This window comes from Actinia tenebrosa, unplaced genomic scaffold, assembly GCF_029948245.1.
Source record: "Actinia tenebrosa isolate PJP-AT-01 unplaced genomic scaffold, QUT_ActTen_1.0 PGA_scaffold10__47_contigs__length_13832649, whole genome shotgun sequence".
NCBI classification, from domain to species: Eukaryota; Metazoa; Cnidaria; class Anthozoa; order Actiniaria; family Actiniidae; genus Actinia; species Actinia tenebrosa.
Genome location: NW_028292570.1, coordinates 12,021,796 through 12,047,325, shown reverse-complemented (window position 1 = coordinate 12,047,325; position 25,530 = coordinate 12,021,796). Strand labels below are relative to the sequence as shown.

The 25,530-nt window shown below is 36.0% G+C and overlaps 1 protein-coding gene across 2 annotated transcripts; it reads right to left on the bottom strand.

The window, feature by feature from the left end:
* Window positions 1–210: 210 nt before the first annotated feature.
* LOC148913075 (uncharacterized) lies at window positions 211–20,981 on the bottom strand. 2 transcript variants are annotated; one of them, XM_089026967.1, is made up of 15 exons: window positions 20,865–20,977; window positions 20,321–20,455; window positions 20,154–20,260; window positions 19,312–19,429; window positions 17,540–17,724; window positions 16,731–17,444; window positions 15,863–16,027; window positions 11,531–12,232; window positions 10,205–11,272; window positions 7,951–8,220; window positions 7,673–7,753; window positions 6,670–6,786; window positions 6,338–6,439; window positions 4,215–4,898; window positions 211–2,312 (listed from the first exon to the last, which is right to left on the bottom strand). In XM_089026967.1, exons 6-15 carry the CDS (start codon window positions 17,422–17,424, stop codon window positions 274–276), a joined length of 5,922 nt encoding a protein of 1,973 aa, XP_088883093.1. In that variant the 5' UTR covers window positions 17,425–17,444; window positions 17,540–17,724; window positions 19,312–19,429; window positions 20,154–20,260; window positions 20,321–20,455; window positions 20,865–20,977; the 3' UTR covers window positions 211–273. The 2 variants fall into 2 exon arrangements, with proteins under 2 accessions (XP_088883093.1, XP_088883094.1); XM_089026968.1 differs by lacking the exon at window positions 20,321–20,455 and having other exon boundaries at window positions 20,865–20,981.
* Between the last annotated feature and the right edge of the window lie 4,549 nt (window positions 20,982–25,530).

Sequence of the window (25,530 nt, the reverse complement as noted above, 5' to 3'; positions counted from 1 at the left end):
CTTGGTTGAATGAAAATATTGATGAAAACAAACTTGTTCTTGTATCGATATCAAACTATGGGACATTTGTCAAGGGATATTTTTGATTTTCAATGGATTTGTTTGAATATTTGTTGAGTAAAACACAAATCTTTTCAATCAACTGCAAAAATAAAACTACAAGAATTTCTTGAGTATTCAATAAAATATGATATTATTTACAAAAACAGATTATATTCTACTCGTTTATTATGGTTTCATTCAATATTCTCTACATATATGAGTTTTATTGATCTAAATAGACAACTCAACACCAGGGATCAGTTGTTGTCTTAAATACAGTGCACATTCACGTGTTATGTTATTATTACCATCTAAGTATAACACTTTTACACGACAATCATCACGTATTAATACTGAACACAGACACTGAGCACCAACATCTGTTATATTATTACCAATTAGGACTAGGTCTGTTATCTTAGTACGAGGCAACATGTCACATATTATTTTGACACATTCATCGTCTAAATTACAAGAAAACAGCGACAGTTCATCAACAATAGAAATACGAACAAGAGAATTACACAACACTCTGATCCCTGATGCTGATAAAGGTGAATACCCAATGTACAATGCATTAACAATGAATGACTGTGTAAATTTTGGATGTTGTTTAGTTTGTTCTGCGTTGATTAAATTCACTATATCTAATAAATAACTTATGTACAAACAAGCGATATCAGTTATTATACTAAATACAATCCCCCCACCCCTACCACAGTATATGTGTTTAAGGTTATTTATTACTCTGGTAGAAAATCCATCGTCTTTGTACTCGTACAGACAGGATAAAGTTAGCAGTATATTCCTCTCATCGTATTCATCCCCTGGTTTGATTTTTTTAATCAACTTTTTCATCATTTTTTCATCTTTTTTTGCCGAAAACATTCCCGCCATGAACATGAATGTCACATCGCTCGTTTTCTCTTCCTCTGGGATTCGTTTTTTCTCTACAAACAAAAAAGCACAGAGAAATTCTTGAATCGTTAAGTGGGTGAACGTAAATTCAAGTGGTGGTTTCTCGAATGGAGATTTTTTAACGCCAGGACAACAGTCAAGTAATCCACTCGCTTTCAGGTTTGTTATTTCTTCATCGTTAAGATTGAATTTTTTCATATCATTTTCGTTGAAAAAATATTTATCTTCCATCATTAAATTCACCGCTAGTTCAGCTAGTTTATGTAATATTTTTTGTACTTTAGTTTCTTCCATTTCTTCATATTTAGAAGAGGAATGTTTCTTAATAAATACTTTGATTACTTCATGATAAAGTTCTGTTCTTGTGACGGGTAGTTTTTCTGTGGTTTTTGATTCAGTCATGTACCATTTAATATAGTAGCACATTAGAAAACACATCACAGGAATGTGACCAAAACTTAAAAGAATTTCATTCGCTTCGATGTGATCAAGTACTTTGTTCTTCATGCTTTCGTTGGCTTTGAAATATTTTTCGATGTATTCTAGCACTTGATGTGAAGAAAATCCTTGAATGTCACATCTCACATCAAAGACAATTTTTTTTAATTCCTCGGCTTCGCCAGGCCTCGAGGATATCAGGACCACTGCACCGTTTAACATCTTTCCTTTCATGATTTTGGCAATCAGAGCAGGAATAGGTATTTTTTCATCAGGGTCGTTTGAATATCTTGTCTCAAAGTCCCCGGTGATTTTCTTTCGTTGTTTATACTCATCATACCCATCAAAAATGATGAGCAGCTTCTCAGGATTTTCAATCATGTACTGCAGTAATGACTCGTCTATCACCGAGGGCTCGTTCAGTAGGGAGGACTGATTTAAGATATCACATACGTTAAGCCTTTTTTCTTCTTGAAGAACAAGTTGATGGAATGTCAACAGGAACACAAACTGAATATCAGGTACTTTGGCATTTTCTTGACCTTCCTCAAACAATCGGTCATGCGACCAATCCCGTACCAGCTTACGACAAAAAAGAGATTTTCCAATTCCTGCTTTGCCCGTCAACAAGATAGATTTAGGATTGGTCGTGCAAGAAGCTGTAGATTTCTGATCACCATTTTCTGGGCAAAGAAACATTTCTGAACAGTTCGTGAGTTTTGTACTACTCGCTTGAATTTCATCCGATTGCCTCCTGCCAAATCTCTTTTCTTTGGGTTCCTTGAAGTGTTTTGGACCGCGTTGGATAGTCACACTCGTAAAGATGTCATCGGTTCTAAATTTCCTCTCTTCTTCATCGGACAATAGAAAATCGGTTTGCTGTTTAATGGATGACTTCAGCTTTTCTGTATATTCTGAAAATCAAAAACCAACAATGTAACAAAGCACAGAAAGAAAAGGGAAGAATAATATAAAATAGGTTTTCCTCATTCGTTTATTTCTTCATTTCTTCATTCAATCATTCCTTCACTCATTAACTCTTTCGCTCACTCACTAACTGTAAGACAATTAATGAATTCGATTTCACATGATATTGTAAACTCATTTCTTATCAAGTATTCTTGCGCAAATGACTTAGACCTTTAGCTTGAGAAATGGAAGCAGTTCTTTTCTAAGTAGAGGCTTTGCACCATCACGTGCCGGGGACTATAATACAGCTTGGACTGCCTGTGGTTAGATAGCAGAACAATAAAATCCCTTTGGTCTCGAGATTACTCCAGTCTCGAGTTCTCTTTGCTCAGCCTTAGGCCCCGTCCACACTATAATAATAATAAATATGTTCTTATATAGCGCATTATAGACTCTCAATGCGCTTTACAAATACCACGACGAAATGTCAAGTGAAAAAAATAGATTAAAGTTACAAATTGAACAAAAATGTTTTTAGTTATCTCTTGAATATTTCCAAAGACTGCGATGTTTTTATATCTGGTGGTAAACTATGCCGGATAAATTTGAATCCGCGACTTTATTTATCCGGTTAGGCCTTCCGTCCACACTAGTCCGGGCGAATCCGGAACAATTCTTCACCATAAACGGAACTTTTCGAATACGGTCTCCATAGTGGAATAATTTGAAAACGCCGGCTAGCCGTATTAGTGTGGACGGAGAACATTTCGTATCCGGAACTTTTCGAACACGATGACGTCATGATTGTCATGGGAACTTGGCGGGAAGGCTAAAAATTTATCGCAGACTCAATTTCAGCCTCAATGCACATGCTCAGATGTGCAATGAAGCGTTTTTGCCGCCTCTGATCGGACTAGTGTGGACGCGAAACATTTTATCCGTCTTCATGTGTGGACGGAATTTTTTTTTTTCGGTTTCGGTGTTAAAGTTGCAGATTCACATCTATCCGGCATAGTGTGGACGGGGCCTTAGTCTCGTGTTGTGCTTGGAAATATTCAGCTATTCAACCAAAACCCGTGGCATTATAATCAACTCGTATTGTTCCGTAGTACGTACATTCTTTACTATACAATGGACCTTAATAAAAGAAAAGAACACATTTGTACACAATGGAAGCTAAGACTGAGCAGAGGGGAACTGTGAAGCGGACTGTCGGAATTCTTTCTCATGTAAAACGATTGTATTGCTCCTGCCATCTAACATGGCTGCCGTCACGTAAACCTTTATACTGAGAGTAGACGAAAGGTTACGTATTGACTTTTTGCTTGAGGTTTTCCTCTTTATGCTAAGCATATGGTATTCATAAAATTGACTTACGACATAGGTAACCTGAAATAGTATCGATTGCTCACAGCGCGCCTCTATTATTTCGCTCTTTTTTGTTAAGTGTCGACAGAGATTGTGCACATGTAAAAAACTCAGTCATAAATTGCTGTTTCGCAAATGCATAATTGCCAACGTTGGCTAACATAGAGGAGTTTTGATTTTGTTACGGGATTAAGTGCGTCATTTCTTTCGTTCTAAACAGGTTTTGATAGATTACACTCCGACTCTAAGGGGTAGTGTGCGTTGGTATCGTACTGGTATTGAAAAACGTGCTAAGCCGTTTTTTTACAATAACTTACAAATTTCTCGCGCGCTGATTGGTTATTTTTTATCATCAATAAGGCCCCGTCCACACCATGCCGGATAAATTTGAATGCCCATTTTATCATTGATATCTTTAGAAGACATATATAAAAATTTTAGTATGAAATATTAAACTGTATTCCGAAGTGATTTATCAAAATACAAAAACCATTAGGGGTATACAAAATGATTATACTGAAAGCTACAATTGTACACACCTTTGGCCTGTGAAGCATCTGCTGAACTTTTTTTCACTCTCTTAGCAAGAATCTTCTCCATCTTTTGAAGGAATGTATGCTCCATTTCTTCCCACTCTTCAAGTGCTCCAATAAAATTCTTTTCCTCTTCAGGGTCCATTGTATCTATTTTCATCTTCTCAATCTCTGGTTTGTAATGAGGTCCACCCAGTCTCACCAACACATCTGAGATCTCACTCCAGTATTTCTCAAAATCACTGTCACTAACAGCTGTTTCTGTGATGTGGCCATAAAGTTCATTTCTATAATATTTGACTCGAGCCAAATCAGCTTCTCTACTCAGGTCTGTAGCAACAGGAGGCTTGTCCCATCCTGTTGATGGGGGTGTTAAACCACATATATTACGCAGTAGAACAAATAACAGTGTGATGTCAAAATCTGCTGAAGTGACAGGTGTACTTCGGCTAACAGGGTAGAGTCTGTCCCATTGTCGTTTGTTTAGAATCCTCTTTGCTCTCAGTCCCTTTAGAGTAGAATGCACTGTTGTACTGAGTAGTGTCCTGTAAAGGGAGCTTGGCGAATGGATAGAGTCAAATACATCTCTTAAGGCACGTGTTCCACCATCAATCAATAACTTAGAAAGGCGAGAAAAGTTTAGATTTTCTTTACTTGAAGATGCCCAACCAGGTGTCATCAGGTTTTTTTCTGTTGAATAAAACTTACATTATATTCTTCATGCTGGTGGGAAGCCCGACATATTTAAGATACACAGCTAGATTTCGGAAATTGTACAAAAATAAACCGAATACAGAGGGGGCATGGGATGGATTGATGGATGAATTAATTAGTTAATTAATGATCTAATCAGAAAATAAACAAATAATGAATAAAAAAAAGATAAATGAATAAAACAAATAGGGATACTAAGAAAAGGACAAACAGACATGACAAACAAAACTAAAAAAAAAGGGATGGATGGATGGATATGGATGAATTAATTAATTAATGATCTAATCAGAAAATAAGTAATGAATAAATAAAAAAGATAAATGAATAAAACAAATAAAAATACTAAGAAAATGACAAACAGACATGACAAAAAAAAAAAAAGAAAAAGGAAAGAAAGATCTCGAGTTAAACGAGTAGTAAACTATGATATTATAATAGATCATAATTGGAAAGACTATGTAATGTTTAATAAACGAGCAGGAGTGTTTTATCGGGTATAAAACACGAGGCGCAGCCGAGTGGTTTTAGACCCGATAAACCACGATCTGCGAGATTATTGAACGGCTTAGAAAACTTATGATGTTTGTTCTCATTGTGTACCGATTTTTTTACGAAACGAACCAAGTTTGATAGAGAAAATCCAAGTTAAAGTTTATGCAAATGAAGACGAATCTTTATCAGATATAAAATCACCTTCATGGTCATGATTTCTATTGTGTTTTCTTCATGAATTATTAATGAGTTTTCTAAGTATTCATAGTTTATTTAAAAATCAGCTCTCGAACTATAGGTACACTTTCTAAACTGAGAAATTTTCTGAATACTTATACTATTAAATATTATTATTATTAGTGATTAGTGTTTATGGATATATTTCTTTTGTTTTTTGTTTTTGTTTTAACAGGGCTCTCTTTTAACTAGCTCTGCTACATGAGACATCCCCGTATAAATATTGTTGAAATAAATTAATTCGTTAATATATCCACAACTTACCTTAAGTCTTAATATAGAGGATATAGAAATATAAATAAGTTATAGTGCTTAGGAACGAGGTTATTCCGGGCCAAAGACCCTTGGAAATAAATTCGGAAAAATTACTTTCCGACCTCCCTGGGAATCGAACCTACGAGCTTCAGAATCGTTTTACCGATGCTCTACCAGCTGAGCTAGAGTTCAGACTGAGAGCATGCCGGGGTGAAATAGATGTTAGGTCGCGGTAATTATGATGCAAAGATGATAATAATAACATATAGGGTTACTTTTCAGTGTTGAACTAATATCCAACCTCTTGTCGTTATTATAAAGGGCTTAACGTGTAATAACTTTTATGAGATTTGATTCCCATTATTTACCTTTTAGTTTAATTGTAATAAAAATGGAACAGACCAGATAAATAGACGAAAAATTAGACTTACGTTTCATTCCGTCTTCCGACTTTTCTAGTTCTGTAACAGAAGGTCCTACTCGTGATTGTATCTGTGCCACATCTTTTGGTTTAGAGCTTAGTTCATAGGATACTGAGAGCATAAATATTTGGAAATGCATAAGAAGATAATTATTGAAAGAGCAATAGTTCAAACCATTACAACTTATGTACAGGGCTTTACGTATAATAACTTTTTTCTATATTTGATTCCCATTCTTTACCTTTGTTCTATATTAAACTACTTAAGCTTCGTGATGTAATTAGTTTAGTTGTAATAAAAAATTGAACAGACCAGATAAATAGACGAAAAATTAGACTTACGTTTCATTCCGTCGTCCGACTTATCTAGTTCTGTAAAAGGACGCCCTACTCCTGTTTGCATCTGTGCCACATCCATTGGTCTAGAGCTTAGTTCAGGTACATCTCGTTCATAGCATACTGAGAGCAAACATATTTGGAAATATTTAAGAGAATAATTATCGAAAGAGCAATAGTTCAAACCATTACAACTTATGTACAAACTGGATCATAGAGCGCATGCCAAATATCCGTGAAACCTTTACTAGCCATGTAGCGTAGTTATCAAGTATTTAGTTGTAAAATAGCTAAGAATTCATTCAGGCATGAAATAAACAAAGACATATTTTTTCCCAATGTAACAGTGTGGATCCAGGATTTTTTCTATGGGGAAGCACCTTGCAGGATTTTTGTTTTAGGAGGGGGTGTACCCTTTGCTTACCAACTCAAACACCAATGATTCAGTGGATATCAGCTCATCCACGGGAAGGGGGGAGGGAGGGGTGCGCTCCCCCTGTACCCCTCCCCTAAAGACCCGACCCTGAGTAATGTCCACTATTTTGTACAAAATAGTATAATATTCTACCCTATGTATTGTTATTAATGAGGTATGAGGCATACACTCTGGCCTGGAACAATGCCCAGGTAACCCAGAGTGTAATGTTTCTTTTTATATCCCGCTTGCTCGCGGGTGAGGCGGGTGGGTCGACGTCTGTACTCTTCCCGTTAATTTGAATGAAGTAGCACCAGAGGGACCACGCTTCCCTTTATATATACTCTATTTGCATATTACAATTCCCTAGGGTATTCATCATAATATTCACACTGACTGTGAATAGCAACAAAGTAGCTGCAAGTAGACAATACATCTTTGATTTTGTTTCTGGCTTGCATTCTACAGTCGAACCTCGGTTGTTTAAAAGAAAAACTAAACTAATCCTAGAGTGCAAACACTTTGCTTGAGCTTTAACCATCAACCAATCAACAAAGAAAGTAAAAATGATAATTTGTGAGAAATATATTCTACCTTTTACATCCATTGGTTTACTGCTGTCTTCAAGAACATTCCGTTTCCTGTGCTGACTTTTGTCATCCTTCATTGATTTACCTGTCAAACATATTTGGAAATACATAAGACGAGAACTAATGCGCATTACAATCAATCGGTTGTTATGTGACCTCATGATCACGTATGGAAAGACACTGTCCTGAAACGCGAGACCGGGAACAATAAAGTCGTCTTCTCCCTCCTGATGCTACAAAACATTTACTAAACTTTTTTGAAATATCTTCTCCTCACATTACCTGTACAAACCGCTTCGAATCTTTCAACTTTGAGCTTCAGTTGTTCTAAATGAAGCGTTTGAGCTAGCATCCGTAAGAACTTCAAATCGTTAGCTCCTATAACAGCTACTGGGTCTTTCAAGGCATTCACGAGGTTTGTTACAGTTTCTATTTCTTTTCGTTTTTCTTCAGTGGGTTTAGAAAGAGATCGACAAAAGCGATCTTCAATAGCGGGAAGGTGATGGATAGTTTCAGTCCTAAGCTGGTCGTACAATAAACACACTGTCGGGTCTTCATGGTCAATGGCACATATGAAACAGAATGAAAGCGGTGATTCACATCATTTTACTAGTTATGCTGTAAGATATGCACACGAGGGACATAATTATTTTATTATGAAAAAATCCTGTTTAATATATTTTCGTTCGTTCACTCTTCGCGGCCAATCACATGTAATGCGCGTATCTCTTTTTGTGTAAAAAAACAAAAACAAAAACAAAAACAAAAACCCAACAAACAAAAAACAACAACAAAAACAAAAAAACGCCATACGTCCAATCAGAAGCCCTGGCGTACGGCTTTTCTTCAAGTACAAGAAAAACGATACGTCCAATCACAAGCCGGTAGAATTTGGCTGTCGTTTCATGAACTTTCCGGCGACTAAACTAGAAAGTTCGAGTTCAAAAAATGCCTAAAACTATATTTTAGACGACAAAACCAAAGAGAAGATCGATGATATACAACTAGCAAAGCGAAAGAAAACTGGCCGAGATGTTAATCATTTGAAAAGTTTCTAAAATACTCAAAAGTTGCTCGACCAATTACAGCTCGAGAAACTCTACATTCAAGTCTAAAATTATACTAAAATTTGATAATTTGAATGTCAAACAGTTATTCAGATAAGTTTTTTAATAATATACATTAAAAAAGTTCTAAATTCTGATTGGCTGACAGCAGTGCAGTTCAAATGAAATACCAGTGCAAAAAGCTAAAATACCATTGCAGATTAAAAATTTTTAGGATTCTGATTGGCTAAAAAACAATAGAAATTGAATTAGCCAATCAGATTATAGCAGCTGCCATAGCAACAGAACAGCCTTCCCTCTCTGGAATAGTTCTCAGAAAATTCAAGATGGCGGATTTTCATCTTAAAAATGGATTCAAAACTGCTAAAAAAGTCAAGCTTCATCAGTTGAAAACCAGCAAAAAAGGTTGAGAATGGCAAAAGGAGGACTCGCTGCTTGTTATTTGAGAATTAAGAAGGAAAGAAAACATCATACGGGCCATTTTACAGCTGTTTAAGGTCACTTGACGCGAAAGTTGAAGCGAGAGATGTTGAAACTTGATGTTGAAACTTCAAGAGCTTTCACCTACTTTATCCGAAAAGAGGTACATAATACTTCTGTACAAAGAAAGCAGCTTATTCAACTTTCCTTTGATTGTTTAGGAATTGAAAAAAGAGGATATTTGATGATTTATGTAAGTATTGCAGATATTCTTCGTAATATGCTTACTTGTTTTCTCAAAAAATTTCAAATATTTGATGTATTGAAGATGAAAAAAAAATGATTTCTAAAAAAACATGTTTTTACTTTTTAAAGAACAAAAGTAATCTTTGTTATTCATATTTCTTTCCTGTTTTGTAAATAAAATATTGTTTTGTAAACCGATTTTTGACAAAAATAATCGCAAAACAAACGAGTTCTTCGCTTCGTGCATTTTTTCCGCGGACACGTGTTTTTTTAATCTAATTTGGTTGAATTTTTTAATGTATATTATTAAAAGGTAATAAGATGATTTCTCGTTCAATTTGGATTAATTTGCACTCGTTTGCTTTTCAAAAAGTCCGTAATTGCGTGAGTCCGTATGCCGTAGGCCTCACACAATTACGGACTTTTTGAAAAGCAAACGAGTGCAAATTAATTCCAAATTGAATGAGAAATCATCTTATTACCTATACAAACAGGATGCTTGTAAAACAGCGTTTTCAAATATCGAATTAATATAGGCTTTTATTGTTTTTAGGTGAACAAACTGAAATAGTTTTAATTCAAACTTAATTGAAAATCTCGGTATGAATATGATAAGCAGAAACTCCATGGAAAGTGCTTTGGCAGTTTTTATTCACTATTGCTGTTTCGTATCATAAAACTCGCTCGTTTGTTTTATGATATTTCACAACTCTTGAAATAAAGACCGTAAACGCGCACTTTATAAACTATATTATAACAATGGATAATGAGATAAAGTCGCACAAAAGAGTATGAAATGATACCTAATGGCCGATTGTCTCCTTCTTGAGGGTTGGGTGGTGGTTGGTCTTTTGCTCGATCTTCTTCTGGATGTACGGGTGCTGCTTCTTGAAGGTTGGGTGGTGGTTGGTCTTTTGCTCGATCTTTTTCTGAATGTACGGATGCTGCTTCTGGAGGGTTGGGTGGTGGTTGGTCTTTTGCTCGATCTTCTTCTGGATGTACGGGAGCAGCTTCTTGAGGGTCAGATGGTGGTTGGGCTTTTGCTCGATCTTCTTCTGGAAGTACGGATTCTGCTTCTTGAAGATTGGGTGGTGGTTTGTCTTTCGCTCGATCTTCTTCGGGATGTACGAGAGCTGCTTCTTGAGTGTCGGGTGGTGGTTGGTCTTTTGCTCGATCTTCTTCTGGATGTACGGGAGCAGCTTCTTGAGGGTCAGATGGTGGTTGGGCTTTTGCTCGATCTTCTTCTGGAAGTACGGATTCTGCTTCTTGAAGATTGGGTGGTGGTTTGTCTTTCGCTCGATCTTCTTCGGGATGTACGAGAGCTGCTTCTTGAGTGTCGGGTGGTGGTTGGTCTTTTGCTCGATCTTCTTCTGAATGTACGGGTTCTGCTTCTTGAAGGTTGGGTGGTGGCTGGTCTTTTGCTCGATCTTCTTCGGGATGTACGGGTGCTGCTTCTTGAGGGTCGGGTGGTGGTTGGTCTTTTGCTCGATCTTCTTCTGGATGTACGGATTCTGCTTCTTGAAGGTTGGGTGGTGGTTGGTCTTTTGCTCGATCTTCTTCGGGATGTACGGGAGCTGCTTCTTGAGGGTCGGGTGGGGGTTGGTCTTTTGCTCGATCTTCTTCTGGATGTATGGTTGCTGCTTCTTGAGGGTTTGGTGGTGGTTGGTCTTTGGCTGGATCTTCTTCTGGATGTACGGATGCTGCTTCTTGAGGGTCGGGTGGGGGTTGGTCTTTTGCTCGATCTTCTACTGGATGTACGGATGCTGCTTCTTGAGGGTTGTGTGGTGGTTGGTCTTTTGCTCGATCTTCTTCTGCATGTACGGGTGCTGCTTCTGAAGGGCTGGGTGGTGAGGTTTCTTGTATTGGGTCACCTAAAATAATAAATGTACAGTTGCTTGACTGGTACATCGATCCAAAGGTATTTCCCTCGCCAAAATATTTTCCCTACATTACTATATCTTTTTTTGCACTGTCGTTCTCTTCATAGTTTTTCATTGAGTAAGGGAAGAGGTAAGGAATACATGAATAAAAAACCGCAAAACTCGGGGTACTGAATCATAAAAATCTAAGCCCATATGTAACGTAACCGATAAAAATAGGATATGTATATGTTTCGTTTTATTCGTTACCTTGACTTTTCTCAAACATGTCAATCTCGATTCTGTAAACACCGTCAGTTCTTTTTCTGTAATACCCCACTAAAGTTTTTTTATCGTCCAGGAGAAGTGGTCCAGCGTTTTTCAGTTTCTCATAAATGCTTGTTTCACTAATTGTATAGATATTATTCCGTGATTCACCTTGGCTCATGTTTAAGGGAATGAATTGATGTTGGCCATCGTCCATGCCTAATACATAAACATTCTGGTTGGTATTCATAGTTTGATCAATTCTAATCTCCTTGCTGTATTTCTTCATAAACTTGCTTTTGTTTAGATCTTCAGAATCACAGAACAAAAAGAAATGCTCGTGAAATGTAACAACCAATGGGTTTTTAACTGTACATGTTTTTGTTTTCTGTTGCGGCACACATAGCTTCGTTGAAATCTTTTCATAGGTAATGTCAGCTTCGCTCACAACTTCTTTGAATTTGGAATTCCTAACAGTACTATAAAAAATGTATTTTGAATTTCCCGAAGTAGATTTGTTCCTGTCGGCTGAATTATCTATGAATTCCTTGACGAAATATTGAAGATTCTTATCATTCTTTATAAAGCATCCTGAGAACTTGAGGGTAGTAGATATCTGAGCACCTCCTTCGTTTTTTCTCTGCATTGAGAGTTTAACGGTTGCTGTTTCTGCAACCGTTGACAGCTCTGCTAACTGAATATGACCTGAATATTAAAAAAAGAAGCTTAATATGCGTATGGATATAAGAAATGAAATCTAAATCCCCCCCCCCTCTCACACCTCGCACTCAGGCTGCATGGCCGAGCATCGCGAGCTCTGTTGTGCAGGGTCTTAAAATATATGAAATGTGCTGTCTATGATATTCAAACTCGGATTATCATATGACCCGTACCTGCCCGGGCGCGCGCTCTTAAAAAAGCCTTCGGGAAAATGGCGTGGGCAGGGCACGGCTTTGAGCGAGCAGGGCCGTACGAATCCGTACGGCCCTGCAAGAAACCTGCGACCGTATTGACATAATTTGCAACTTTAAAAAATCTTTTTTATTCAGGATCATATGATAAAATAGGTCGCACAAATACATTTGGCTCTCGGTCATTTGCATGGAGCTCGCACGGTCCGTACGACAACACCTCGAGCCAAATATTTTCGCCTACGGCTCTCCCACTCAGGTAATAAGTACATATTATGTGCAAATCGTTAGGCGTTGTAGTGACTTGGATGAACACCTAAAATTGCGGTCCCGTCTCATTTATTAACGTTAACATTGACGTCAGAGACAATGAAAGCCAAATTGGGCAAAGCCATTGGAAAAAAATTGCCCATACATTTGGAATATTTGCTCTTTTCGGTCTTTTTCCTCTCTTTCCTAAGCAAAAGGTTGTTCTTAAAGTAAAGTTATATAGCACAAGTAAACTGCGTGACAAAACATCCTAAATGACCCGTAAATCTTATGTTCTTTCACTAACTAGTAGTTAGTGTGTTTTCGAGGCTACGAAACCTAAGAAACCATAAGAGGCGAATGTATAGGTCAACAGATAGTATGAGCTTATAAAGCATCAGCAAAAATACGGTTCTAAATTTTAACAAATTCCTATGAATTATGTACCAAAATGTTCAGGAAAGCCCGGGGTTTTCAAATCCACTTCTGTTTTTTCGACAGGTTCTGTTTTATATCAAGGAGAGACGATTTTTTAGCTTGGCCCCGGTTATGTCATGTATTTTCTCTTGTAGAATACGTCCAATAGCGTACATTCAACTCAAAAAGTACGGTAGTTTTTTTTCGATAGAATTCAATCTAAACCATATAATACAGTCCGTGAATAGTTGAATTAACTGAATCCACTTCTGTTTTTTGCCAAGATAGTCATTATTTTGAGAACAGATCGCAAAAACCGTGTTTTTGAGACATAATTTGTATGGGCTCACATGAGGGAGTGAGCTTGAAATCGTAGCTGACCAAATGTTAACAGATTTTTTCTGATGGTTTATGCCATAATTTCATAATAATCCGGAAAAAAGATCCAGTTTCGATTCCAGAGTCCAGCAGTTCTTCAACCTGAAATTCGGTTTTTCGCTTACGTAATTATGTCGGCTGTCTTGAATTACAGCAGTTAACGAAAGAGACATGCGGAGGAATTATTGTCTGTCCCATGATCTATTAGCTCCGCCCCTTTTTATATTCACTTGACAACATAGTGACAAGTGATTGACATGTGGTACATGCTGATGGTTGACGAGTGAGACTTAAATTTAACGCTTGGGAAGCCTATTAAAAAAATACCAATATAAAATTTCTTGAACTTATTTTAGATGAAAATCTATCTTGGAACACTCAAGTTGACTCATCATGCCGTAAAATTGCAAAGTCAATAGGAGTTCTCTATAGAGTTAGACATTATGTTATATTAGATATATTAAAAAATTTATACTATAACCTCGTCTATTCATATATTTCCTATGGAACCCTTATTTGGGGTTGCAATTATAAATCAAGAATCTTGCCAATCCATATATTGCAAAAACGTGTCCTTCGAATCATTACCTTTTCTGACTCTAAATCCCCTAGTAGACCTTTATTTAAAAAGCTTGAAATATTAAAATCTTTGAAGTAGGTAAAATTACAGCTCGCTGAATTGACCTACAGACATTTAAATAATCTTACCTAATCTTAATAATTACCTGAAGTATATCATCTAATTTCTTTAGTGATGTACATTGTGTTAAGGATGTACAAAAACTAACAAAAATCTTTTTCGTCCTCGTAAAAATTTAAATTATGGTCAGTTCGGTGTTCAGTATGCAACTGGAATGACATTCGACTAGAAATTAAAAATTCTTCATCCCTTTGTGTTTTTAAGAAAAAAATGAAAACCTTACTTCTTTACTCGTAAATATAACCCAAAAGTTCTTTGAGTTGTAAACTTCGATATTGAAAACATTAAAAAATATTAATATCATCTTTTATTAATAGAGCTGGCAATGGGTCTATGCAATCTCCACGCTTCATACTATCTATTTGTTAATTAGTTCTGGGTGCAAGAGTACCTTGTTTAACCCTCTTGGGTTGTCTCTCTTGCACCCTCCACCTTTCCATTTTTTCCTATTGTAATTTATGTATTATGTATTTTGTGGTAAATAAAAACCATTGAACCCAGTGGCGGATCCAGCGGGGGGGGGGTCCAAGGGGTCCACGGACCCCCCCTTGAAGGTTTGATCTTTTAGGTAATAGAAATATGTCATATAAATTTTGCTTAAAAGTATCCACAAAGATAATGTTGAACACGAAATGATAGATATTTGCTGTTATAATCTACATCTACATTTTATTGTCAGCAGGAACTATACATTAAGTTATCACGCTAACTATGGGAAAATTAAATAAATAGATAAATAATAAATAATAAAATATAAAATATAGAGTATATAGAATAGCCTAGATCATAGACGAGACATGCCCCCCGCCACCCCGAGTCCCACGCCCGCGCAGACAGACTTTATGGTCTGTCTTAGTGCGCATGCCCGAAACCCGGAGCAACAGAGAAACATGTCCCATCCCCCAATCCAGGCCACTCCATATAGATATAAAATATAAATATGAAATTTATTAAAATAAATAAATAAATATAAAAAAATAAAAAAATAATCTAATTTCTAATGAATTCTGATAGTTTCACTTTAAAAGTCTGGAGTGAATTAGCCTCCACAATATCAGCAGGTAAACTGTTCCATTCAACAATTGTTCTTGGAAAGTAAGAAAATTTATGTACGTCCTTATTTGTCTTAATACTTTGGTACTTGAATGTTTATAATGTTTAATTTAATGTTTATAATGTTTATAATGTTTAATATAATGTTTAATTTACCTTTAAGTTTCGTTACTAGATAGTAAATTAGGTGATTAGAGCCAATTTTTTTGTCAGACATCGACTAAACAAAAGAGAATTATACACAGTTTAAGAAACGGAACCCTCAGTTTGAAAAATCCTGGATCCGCCACTGGAACCTTTGATATGATCATGGCTCCACGATTTTAAAAAGGAAATCCAGCTTAAGGACACGTCAAAAATGTAAAGTTTTTTTGATATTTTACTCAGACTTTGGAGTTAAAATGTAGTTACAGAAACTTTGTTGTGAGCTGTCAATCAAAAACATGTCTCTACCGGGGAAATATAGCATAGGTTAATTTTGTGACTGATTCAGCCAACGAGAGCGCGGAACACTATGATAAATTGAACAAAAACCTAGAACAATAAGTTTCCAAAGAGTTCCGCTATGATGGGGTGCTGGAAACGATTGAAATCAAGACACGCACAAAATAGTACTGGAAATGATACCTAATGGTCGATTGTCTCCTTCTGGATGGTTGGGTAGTGATAGGTCTCTTGCTCGATCTGTTTCTGTGGGTACGGGTGCTGCTTCTTGAGGACGGGGTGGTGGTTGGTCTTGTGTTCGTTCTTCTTCTGAAGAGCTGGGTGGTGAGGTGTCTTGTATTGGGTCACCTAAAATAATAAATGTACAGTTGCTTGACTGGTACATCGATACAAAGGTATTTCCCTCGCTAAAATATTTTCCCTACATTACTATATCTTTTTTTGCACTGTCGTTGTCTTCATAGTTTTTCATTGAGTAAGGGAAGAGGTAACGAATACATGATTAAAGAATCGCAACATTCGGCGGGTACTGAATGATAAAAAAATCTATAAAGCTTTTAGAGCGCATGCAATAAAACCATAAAATAAAAACAAAATTGATACTGACAAATAGTAGCTATTTAGTGACTAATAGTTGCTATAACCCAACCAGAATATTCATTGCACTACTCTTGTGTATTTATGTTTGGTGTTGGTTGAGTATATAAAGTGGTTGAGTGAATAAATAAACTTTGTTTATAGAGGATGACACTTGACAGTAATTCAACTGATAAACTCGTGGTCCTCTAGTTAATTAGGAACGGGACTGCCATTAACGTGGTCACCCGAGCCACGTGAAGGGCTCTAGCCGAGGCTTGAACCACGACCTCCCGCACAACAGTCCGCTGCTCTTACCAATTGAGCTAACCGGGCGGCGGTTGATAGCAGCTATTAGTCACTTCATGGCTACTATTCGTCAGCATCAATTCTATTTTGTTTTTATTTCATGGTTTTACTGCTCTATGTAACGTAACCGATAAAAATAGGATATATATTTCGTTTTATTCGTTACCTTGACTTTTCTCAAACATGTAAATCTCGATTCTGCAGTTACTGTCAGTTCTTTTTCTGTAATATCCCATTAAAGTTTTGTTTTTGTCAGAAGACATGAGAAGTGGTCCAGCGTTTTTCAGTTTCTTATAAATGCTTGTTTCACTAATGGTATAGATATTATTCCGTGATTGACCTTGGCTCATGTTGAAGGGAATGAACTGAAGTTGGCCATCGTCCATGCCTAATCCATAAAACCTCTTGCTGGTATCTAGAGCTTGATTAATTCTAACCTCCTTGCTGTAATTCTCCATAAACTTGCTTTCGTTTAGCTTTTGAGAATCACAGAACAAAAAGAAATGCTCATAAAATGAAACAACCAACGGGTTATTCACTGTACATGTTCTTGTGCTCTGTTCATCCACGCCAAGCTTCCTTGAAATCTTTTCATAGGTAATGTCAGCTTTGGTCACAACTTCTTTGACGTTCCCAACAGGACTATAAAAAATGTATTTTGAATTTTCCGAATTAGATTTGTTTCTGTCGGCTGTTTTACCTATGAATTCGTTGACGAAATATTGAAGATTGTCATCATTCTTTATAAAGCATCCTGGAAATTTGAGGGTAGTAGATATCTGCACATCTCCTTCGTTTTTTCCCTGAAGTGTCAGTTTAACGGTTGCTGTTCCTGAAGTATGACAATACACCGTAGGCATCGTTGCTAACTAAATATGAGCTGAATAAAAAAAAAGACATTTAAAATGTGTATGGATGTCAGAAATGAAATCCAAATCTCACATAAATTATTGCGGTCCCGTCTCATTTACTCACGTTAACATCGACGTCAAAGACAGTACTTGCTTAAGAGCGAATGTCCCTCCTGTATTTCCATTTGTTTATCCTTATTTAAGCCACTCTCTAAATCGAACATAGATGTGCATTGCTCCAAGGGAGACTGAGAGTTGTCGTTTCGCTAGCATGGTTTGCTGGCCGTAACAGCAGTAATCTAGGAATAACTGAAAGAGATAAAAGCCGCAGAACACTTAGCGAGATTTAATTCTAAACCAGTCAATAGGATAGTTTTGATAATAGATAGCATTTCTAGCAAAATTCCTAGCATTAAATTAGAATAGCATGGATCCAGTAATTTGTCTAGGTGTCCCACATGAAAAAAAATTATATACAGATATGTATTGCTTCAAAAAAGAGTAATTACAGCTTTAGAGGGATGTCTGGTGTACTACTGCAGGACACCACCCGGATCCCCCCCCCTGAATAGGGCTTTTAAATTCATTTGACATCAAATTGAAATGAACCAAAAAGATGACGTCGGCTATACTTTGAACTTATTAAAAGGAGTTCAGTCTTATGATGCTTTAACTTCAAGGTTAAAGTCAATTCCCTTCCCAGAGCCTTTATTTCTTACTGCGCATGCTCGACGAAACAAATAGGCTCTGGAAAACTTCTGTATATTCCTCGCGATTGGTTTAAAACGAAGGAAGACACCGGAAGTAAAAATTACTTCTCTACAAAATGGTTTTTCCGACTAAAATATTGCAAAAAAAAACAAAAAAACTGCATTGTATGAAAAAATATTATAACAACAACTCGTATTTGGTGATTCAATTTTAAATTTACTTTGGTAGTAAAATATTTTACAATATAGTTTAATTTGAAGGTAAATATTTATAAAGTCAAAACTCAAGAAACAAACTCAAAAAACACTCCGATAGTTTAAAGTGCTACTACGACGAAAATTGCTCAAACTTGGATTCAGCTGAAACTTCCTAAGAATACTCTTTAAAGGTGCAATAATCACTGTATGAAGTGTTTTCTCGATATTCAGTACGAAAGTATGATATTTTTACGATTATTTTTTGGAGTCTGTGACGTCATACACTCAACATCGAACATCGCTCCATACATTTCTTTGTAGTTTATGATCAAAATATCAGTAGTAAAGGGAGAAAGAAATACCCAAACACCCCAAAATATAAATTATAGTCACAAGTAATGTGAAATAAGCACATTAGCCACCCTTTGGGCTTCATAGGAATAAAATAAATTAAGGATTTATATACAAAGAAATATATGTAGCAATGTTTGATGTTGAGTGTATGACGTCACAGACTCCAAAAAATAATCGTAAAAATATCATACTTTCGTACTGAATATCGAGAAAACACTTCATACAGTGATTATTGGACCTTTAAAGAGTATTTTTAGGAAGTTTCAGCTGAATCCAAGTTTGAGCGATTTTCGTCGTAGTAGCACTTTAATAAATAACTTTGTACCGCTGTGAATAACAGAATCAGGCGATATTGTAAGATAAAGAAGTATGGACAAAAAAGGTGTTTCTGTAATCATACACGAGTGGCAAGCTATACTCCAGTTTCGAGTTCTCTGTCGCTAACTGCAAAAATAGCATAACTCTATTCTATTATATGTAGTATTATATTTTGTGAAATAAACTTGAACTTGAACGCCACACAAAATATCAACTGAATACGGCAAATTTCTCGATTTTCAATACAATTGGTTCGTTAAGGAACCACAAATAATAAATATGATTTTACAAATTCACTTGCATTTAGTATCCTTACCTTAAAACTATCTTAATCTTACATGTCCTTTAGAATCCCAGGATTTATTCCACATGCCGTGATAAGGCTTCACTTCCGCGTTAATGATCGTCCGTCGCTTCGAAGTTCAGCTTGTTTTCTGTATCAGACCAACAAAAATGCATCAGCCATTTATAAAAGAAACTGTTCAACATGAAACTTGCAGACAAGGTTTACTCCATGTCCGATACCACTGCACGAATGATTCGTTTCTTTATACTGCTTCCAAAACAAATAGCCAAGTCAGTCAGATATCTCTACAATTTCGAATCGGTCTCAACACGTCTACAAGTTTTTGATATTGAAGGAGAGCCGGCAATCAACGACTCATTGACGATATAATAATGGATCAAAACGTATTCTCTTACAGACAACGCCTCACCAAATACCTATATAATCTATCAACTCAGAAATTTCTCAATTTCAACATAAACTCTCCTCGTTATGAGCGACCACACTTTCAATAAATAGGATTTCAATTATTCAATTGATAAGAAGTGTTTTTTGTAACTTTTTATGATGAAGTTAAGCGATAAAATTTTACTAAAAAAAATAACACGACATTTGGACGTTAACTGAACGTCATTATCAAGTGATAAAAACTGAGAAAACATTGACTTATATACATGAATAATAATGAGTAAAAAAGGTGCGAAAACAAAGAACGTATGTAATTTAAATATTGTACAATAAAATGTTTTCTTAATTTTTTATCATTTGATGTTCAGTTAACGTCCAAACGTCGTGTTATGTTTTTTCAGTAAAATTTTATCGCTTAACTTCATCATAAAAAACTTATTCACTTGCAGTTTAAATATCCCTACCTCTGTAGCGGTGCTCGTTCTGGTACTTCTCCCAATTTCTTAAGTCAATATGTGTGATTCCTACTTTAGCTAGTGAGAACGCTGCAACTGTTCTGCACTTTCAATATCTAGAAAATACGAATCCTGTCAATTCAAAATCAATCGGAGGTTTACTATCTTAATCTTACATGTTCTTTAGAATTTCGACTTGTCTTTTATGTAGTTTACTTTAATGTTTCAATCACACGATTTATTCCACATTCCGTGATAAACTTCACTTCCGCGTTAATGATCGTCCGTCGCTTCGAAGTTCAGCTTGTCTTCTGTATCAGACCAACAAAAATGAATCAGCCATTTATGAAAGAAACTGTTAAAGATGAAACTTGTAGACTATATTTACTCCATGTCCGATACCACTGCGCGAATGATACGTTTCTTTATGCTGCTTCCAACTAGTCAAAGCCAAGTCAGTCAGCTATATCTACGACTTCGAATCTTACAATTGCTACAAACAAACTTGACTTAATACACAATAACTTGTTCATGTACAGGCATAGTTAGTTTATTGGAACTTGAACTTATGCTTATTTATTGGTAGAAGAGGGAAATTAGACTTTATCCTACACGAAAACGAAAGCGAAACACAACATGATGCAAGAACTAGACAACGAAAATAAAGTCTAGCGCTCGCTATAAAACTAGAAAACTTTTTAGAACCCTCTAAATCCTTACCTTCATCAAGTACTCTACTCACTAACTGTGGCCTTCAGTTAGCCTTGAATCTTATAGCGACACCAATTTCTCTAAGTTCTCCAAAATTGTCTGTAGTTTCTTCGACAATCTCAGTCTTGAATATATAATAGTTCACCGTCTGGTTAGTTTGAGGCTGTGCCCTTTAGTTAACACCCAGGTCATTTTCATCCAATAGAATCGTTGTATGACGTAAGTCTAAGTCAATCAAATATGTCTATTACTGTCCGAACTGTTTCTTGTTCTTAGGATACGCGTAGTTGTAAAAGATAAATAAGAGATAAAAATAAATAACTTAAGATGGAACCAAACTAATTCAGAGCGAATTTTGGACAATTTTATTCTCGTTCCCTTCGCAAAACTAGCGCGTCAATTTAACTGTATTTTTCATATATATGGAGGTTGTTTTGATCTCTTGTTTTCTGGTTTGATGTCGTGAAAATAGTCAAATACAATAGTTTGAGGACTTATTTTGATATGTTTTGACTTAGCATCCACTACTTGCCCCCCAGTCAACCGGTTTGTATAGAGCGAAGGCATTTAACCCGTGAAATAAAAAATGTTAGTCAACGTGTAATAGACAAAAAGACACAAAAGAAAACAATGCAATTAGGGTCTACTAATGTGTGTTAGTCTAATATCTATTTCACGGGTTTAATGACTTTACTCTAATGCATATGGATTATTTTCATTGTACAAATATCTTATTACTTTTATCTTTATCACAGGGGTTACCAGTTAAGGTTTCCTGTCGTCTAGGAATGGCGGTTCTGATTGAGCATAAACAACTAGGCTTTCAAATTTATATCGTTCCCAAACTCTTGAAATAAAACTCAACCTAAAGAAAGGTGTTTGCCATATTATATTCTTAAACTCTTACTCTGTGAAAATTTAATAAAAACTTTTCCCCTAAGTATATATATTTGACCAAGTACTTCAAATAAACTTGTCGCACAAAGTTCAAACTTTCAATAATTTACAGAAATAAAACAAAAATATCGTTCATTGACGAAGTAGTAGTATCCTACGCAGCCGCTATTTGCGTGACGACACTAAAAGCGGCTGCGTAGGAGAATAACGAAGTAGCTGTTATGAAATAATTCAAATAATTGAAATACTAACTTCAAACAAACACTTCACTGGACTAAATGAGCTGTGACGAAATTATTACAGTGCACTCGAACCATGAACACTTCAAGGTTTTTTTGACTTCTTTTCATAACTATCCAATGCAATCACAGCTCTCTGTAGAAACAAAGGAATCAAACACCACATCAAAACAAACTGCGGAAAATCTTTAGATGTTTTATTTTTAGCTCGATCCGTGTGAACTAATGAACTGCTAGATTGTCGCACAAAGTGCAAACTTTCTATAAATTACAGAAATATTGACAAAAATATCGTTCATTGACGATTGAAGTAGCTGTTATGAAATAATTGATACACTTTATATTGTAAATTAATATAAATATAATTTTTATTGTAAAGTTGGACCTCTGTAAGAATCTGGCTTCTGATTGGATTAGTCGAGAAATGTTAGAACAACCTTGAAGTGTTCATGGTTCGAGTATCCGCACAGTAAATGGGCTAGTTTCGAAATTAGAATATTAGCATAGCAGAACCACGAAGACAAACAAGCGTGGTTGACCTAGCTATACAAGGGACGAGGAAGCCGTAAACCATGCGAGAACTAGCTAGCCAGGGCAATATTGAGATAAATTTACAGCTAGTACTGATCATGTCTGTTCTGCAGGCCACGAAATAACTCAAATGTGCAGAACTATTTCGCCGCTCAGATTGACATTGAACTGCTGGAATGTCATAGTCTTCGGCAGTCAGCCACAATGCAAGAAATGCGTTTTGGAAAGTTCTGACTAACCTGTTAGCTTTGAAGATACATAACGAGGGCAATATGAAGGAGAAGGCATTGAATAAGCAGACACCAAAAGACTTGTGGCCTGTTATTTAGAAGCTTTCCGAGCCGGCTGCAGGTTTGAAGAAAAGTGACTAATATGCTAATTATTCCTCATAAATGAGACCGCTGAAAATAGACGCCATTTTGAAAAGGTCCCCTAATACATTACAATGCCAACTGTTTTCCTCCAACCTCAGAATGGCTAACAGGAAGTGAAGAGAGACAGGTAAAGCAAGGAAGGAAGGAGGGTAGGGTGCAAGAAATAAAGCAAGGGCAAGGTTTTTTTCGGGGGAGAGGGGGAAGGGGGAAATGGATGGGAATTAAGGGGACAGGTGTAGAAGATGAGGTACACTTCCTTCTAACATGTTCAAATTATATTATAGAAAGGAAAAATCTTCTGAATAAGATAAAGGAGGCAGCAAACTTCAAAGTAGAATGGTTAAGCGAAGAAGAGAAATTCAATGTTATCATAAACCACAACAAACCAATTCAAAAAATAGTAGCTAAATATATACGCGACTGTGTTAAAAAGAGGGATGATCTAAAGCGATAAAATCTTTGACAAATTTAGCTTATTAATATCTTGGTGAAAAAAGGAAAACACATTATATGTAGATTGATGGGCGGCGATCGTTGATATTATTATAAACAAGAAGTCAATATATATTAGTTTATTGAATTATTCTATATTTTTATTGGCAGCAATCCAATGTAAATATGTTTATACGGAGTCAATAAAATACGTTGTCTTGTCTTGTCAGGGCTGAAAAACTATGCGCATGCGCCAAATTGTTCAAGAAAACAAACATGGCGGCTTCAAAAGTTCGCATCTAAAAAACCAAACACGAAAATTGGTCGAGGTTTTTAGAGGAAAAACATTAGAAAAGTTGTACATCCAATAAAAACAAACCTTAGGCATTGGTTAATAGATTGAAATGCACATTTTTTTTACTTGAAGAACTAAGATTATCTTCTGCACTTTTGTAGCTGATTTTAATTTCAGAATAGACCCCTTGCAGCACGTCGGAATGCAGCTCAATTTGGAGGGCAAAACAATATTTCGAGTTCTCATGAGATTGAAATTCTTTTGCTCTGTCCTCTAAATTGAGCTACCTTGACATAACATGCAAGGGGTCTATTTTTATTGAAACTATAGGTATTTTGGAAGGAAGCAGGTTTTCCCCCCCAGCTCTGCTTGGAATGAAAGGGTTAAAAAAAAGAAAATAATCATGATCAAGGAAGGTTTAGGTAAAAAGAAATCTCATGCATTAAATTTCTCTTAACAAAATAATCAAAAGTAAAACTCTTTTGTAATAAATAATCAGTGTTTAATTGAAAATTATCCATCATTGCAAGGTTAACAAAGAATTCTTAAGAGAATGAGCTTCTTGTGTTATATTTTACACACTCTGCACAAACTCTCTTAAATATGTATTTGAATCTTGAAAGATTGAAATTCTGAAGAAAAATTGTTAACATCTTTCTTATTAGTTTGTGACATTTAAAGAAGGAAGACTGGGCAAGAACACGTCCCGTAAAGGATCATGGGGAGGTTTCACTTCAAAACCCCATCATTATGAAAAATGTGGAGCAAGCTTTTGCAACTTTTGCCCCCGTGTTAATTAAATATTCTAGAATATATTAGTGATCCAGCAGCAGCGAAAGCGCAGTGTTTTTAGCTATTCAACCATACCTTTAATCTTGTTTTTCAACGCCCATATTTCTTACTCCGCATGCTCAAAAAATAACATGTATATATGTTTTTTTCAAGCAACTGTTACAGACTAAGTATTGTTGATTTAGCCAATCATAATTGTGTTTATATTTGTAATTAAAAACATTTTCGCCTTGCGGAGGCCAGAAATATTGCGGGCTCAGGCATTGTTAATGGCATTCAACAGAGAAGTAAATATTGATTAAAAATATGGTATTTTGTATTTGAAGGAATTAGTGCATTATTGATAATGCGGAAGATAATTATACTAATGGACAGACAGACAGACAGACAGACAAAAAGAGATAAACTCTTCCAGAGAGAACATCTCAATATAGTATCAATCTAAAAACTATGGTGAAAAACGTCAAATAAAAAATAACTCATGCAGTCAAAAAATATGGAATTAACAGATAGACAGACAGACAGACAGGCCGACAAACAGTTTAGAAGGATTGACAGATAGACAGACGCATTGACAGGCACACACTGACAGAGAGAAAAACTGACTGAAAGACGGACAGACAGACAGACACACACTGACAGAGAGACAAACTGACTGAAAGACGGACAGACAGACAGACACACACTGACAGAGAGACAAACTGACTGAAAGACGGACAGACAGACAGACACTCTTACTCAGTTGCAGGAATAAGCCATACTATGTGTGAAAAACTAATTATAAAAAGAAGTGTTGTTGAACCAAAAATATCAAACAAACAGATGGACAGACAGACAGACAGATGGAGGGATGGACAGACAGACAGATAGAAGTAGGGATGGACAGACAGACAGGTTATGACTACACTTAACCTATTTGATAGTTAATAAAGATGTTTCACTTTAAATACCCAAGGTGCCTATCAGTATAAACATCGGCAATTGATTTCAAAAATATTCTAATATCATTTCCTGGTAATTCTTATATAATATATTCAGTTGACCAACGAGAATTTTGCACTCAAAGCAGAGGGTCGTTCGTCAAAATAAAGTATGGTTTAGCAGACGTCAATCAA

Coding starts and splice junctions, on each gene's coding strand:
- LOC148913075 (XM_089026968.1), bottom strand. CDS start 17,424: ATGCCTACGGTGTATTGTCATACTTCAGGAACAGCAACCGTTAAACTG. Junction 6,787..7,672: donor TAAACCAATGGATGTAAAAG/GTAGAATATATT, acceptor GTTTGCTCTCAG/TATGCTATGAACGAGATGTA. Junction 6,440..6,669: donor GTCGGACGACGGAATGAAAC/GTAAGTCTAATT, acceptor TTATGCTCTCAG/TATCCTATGAACTAAGCTCT.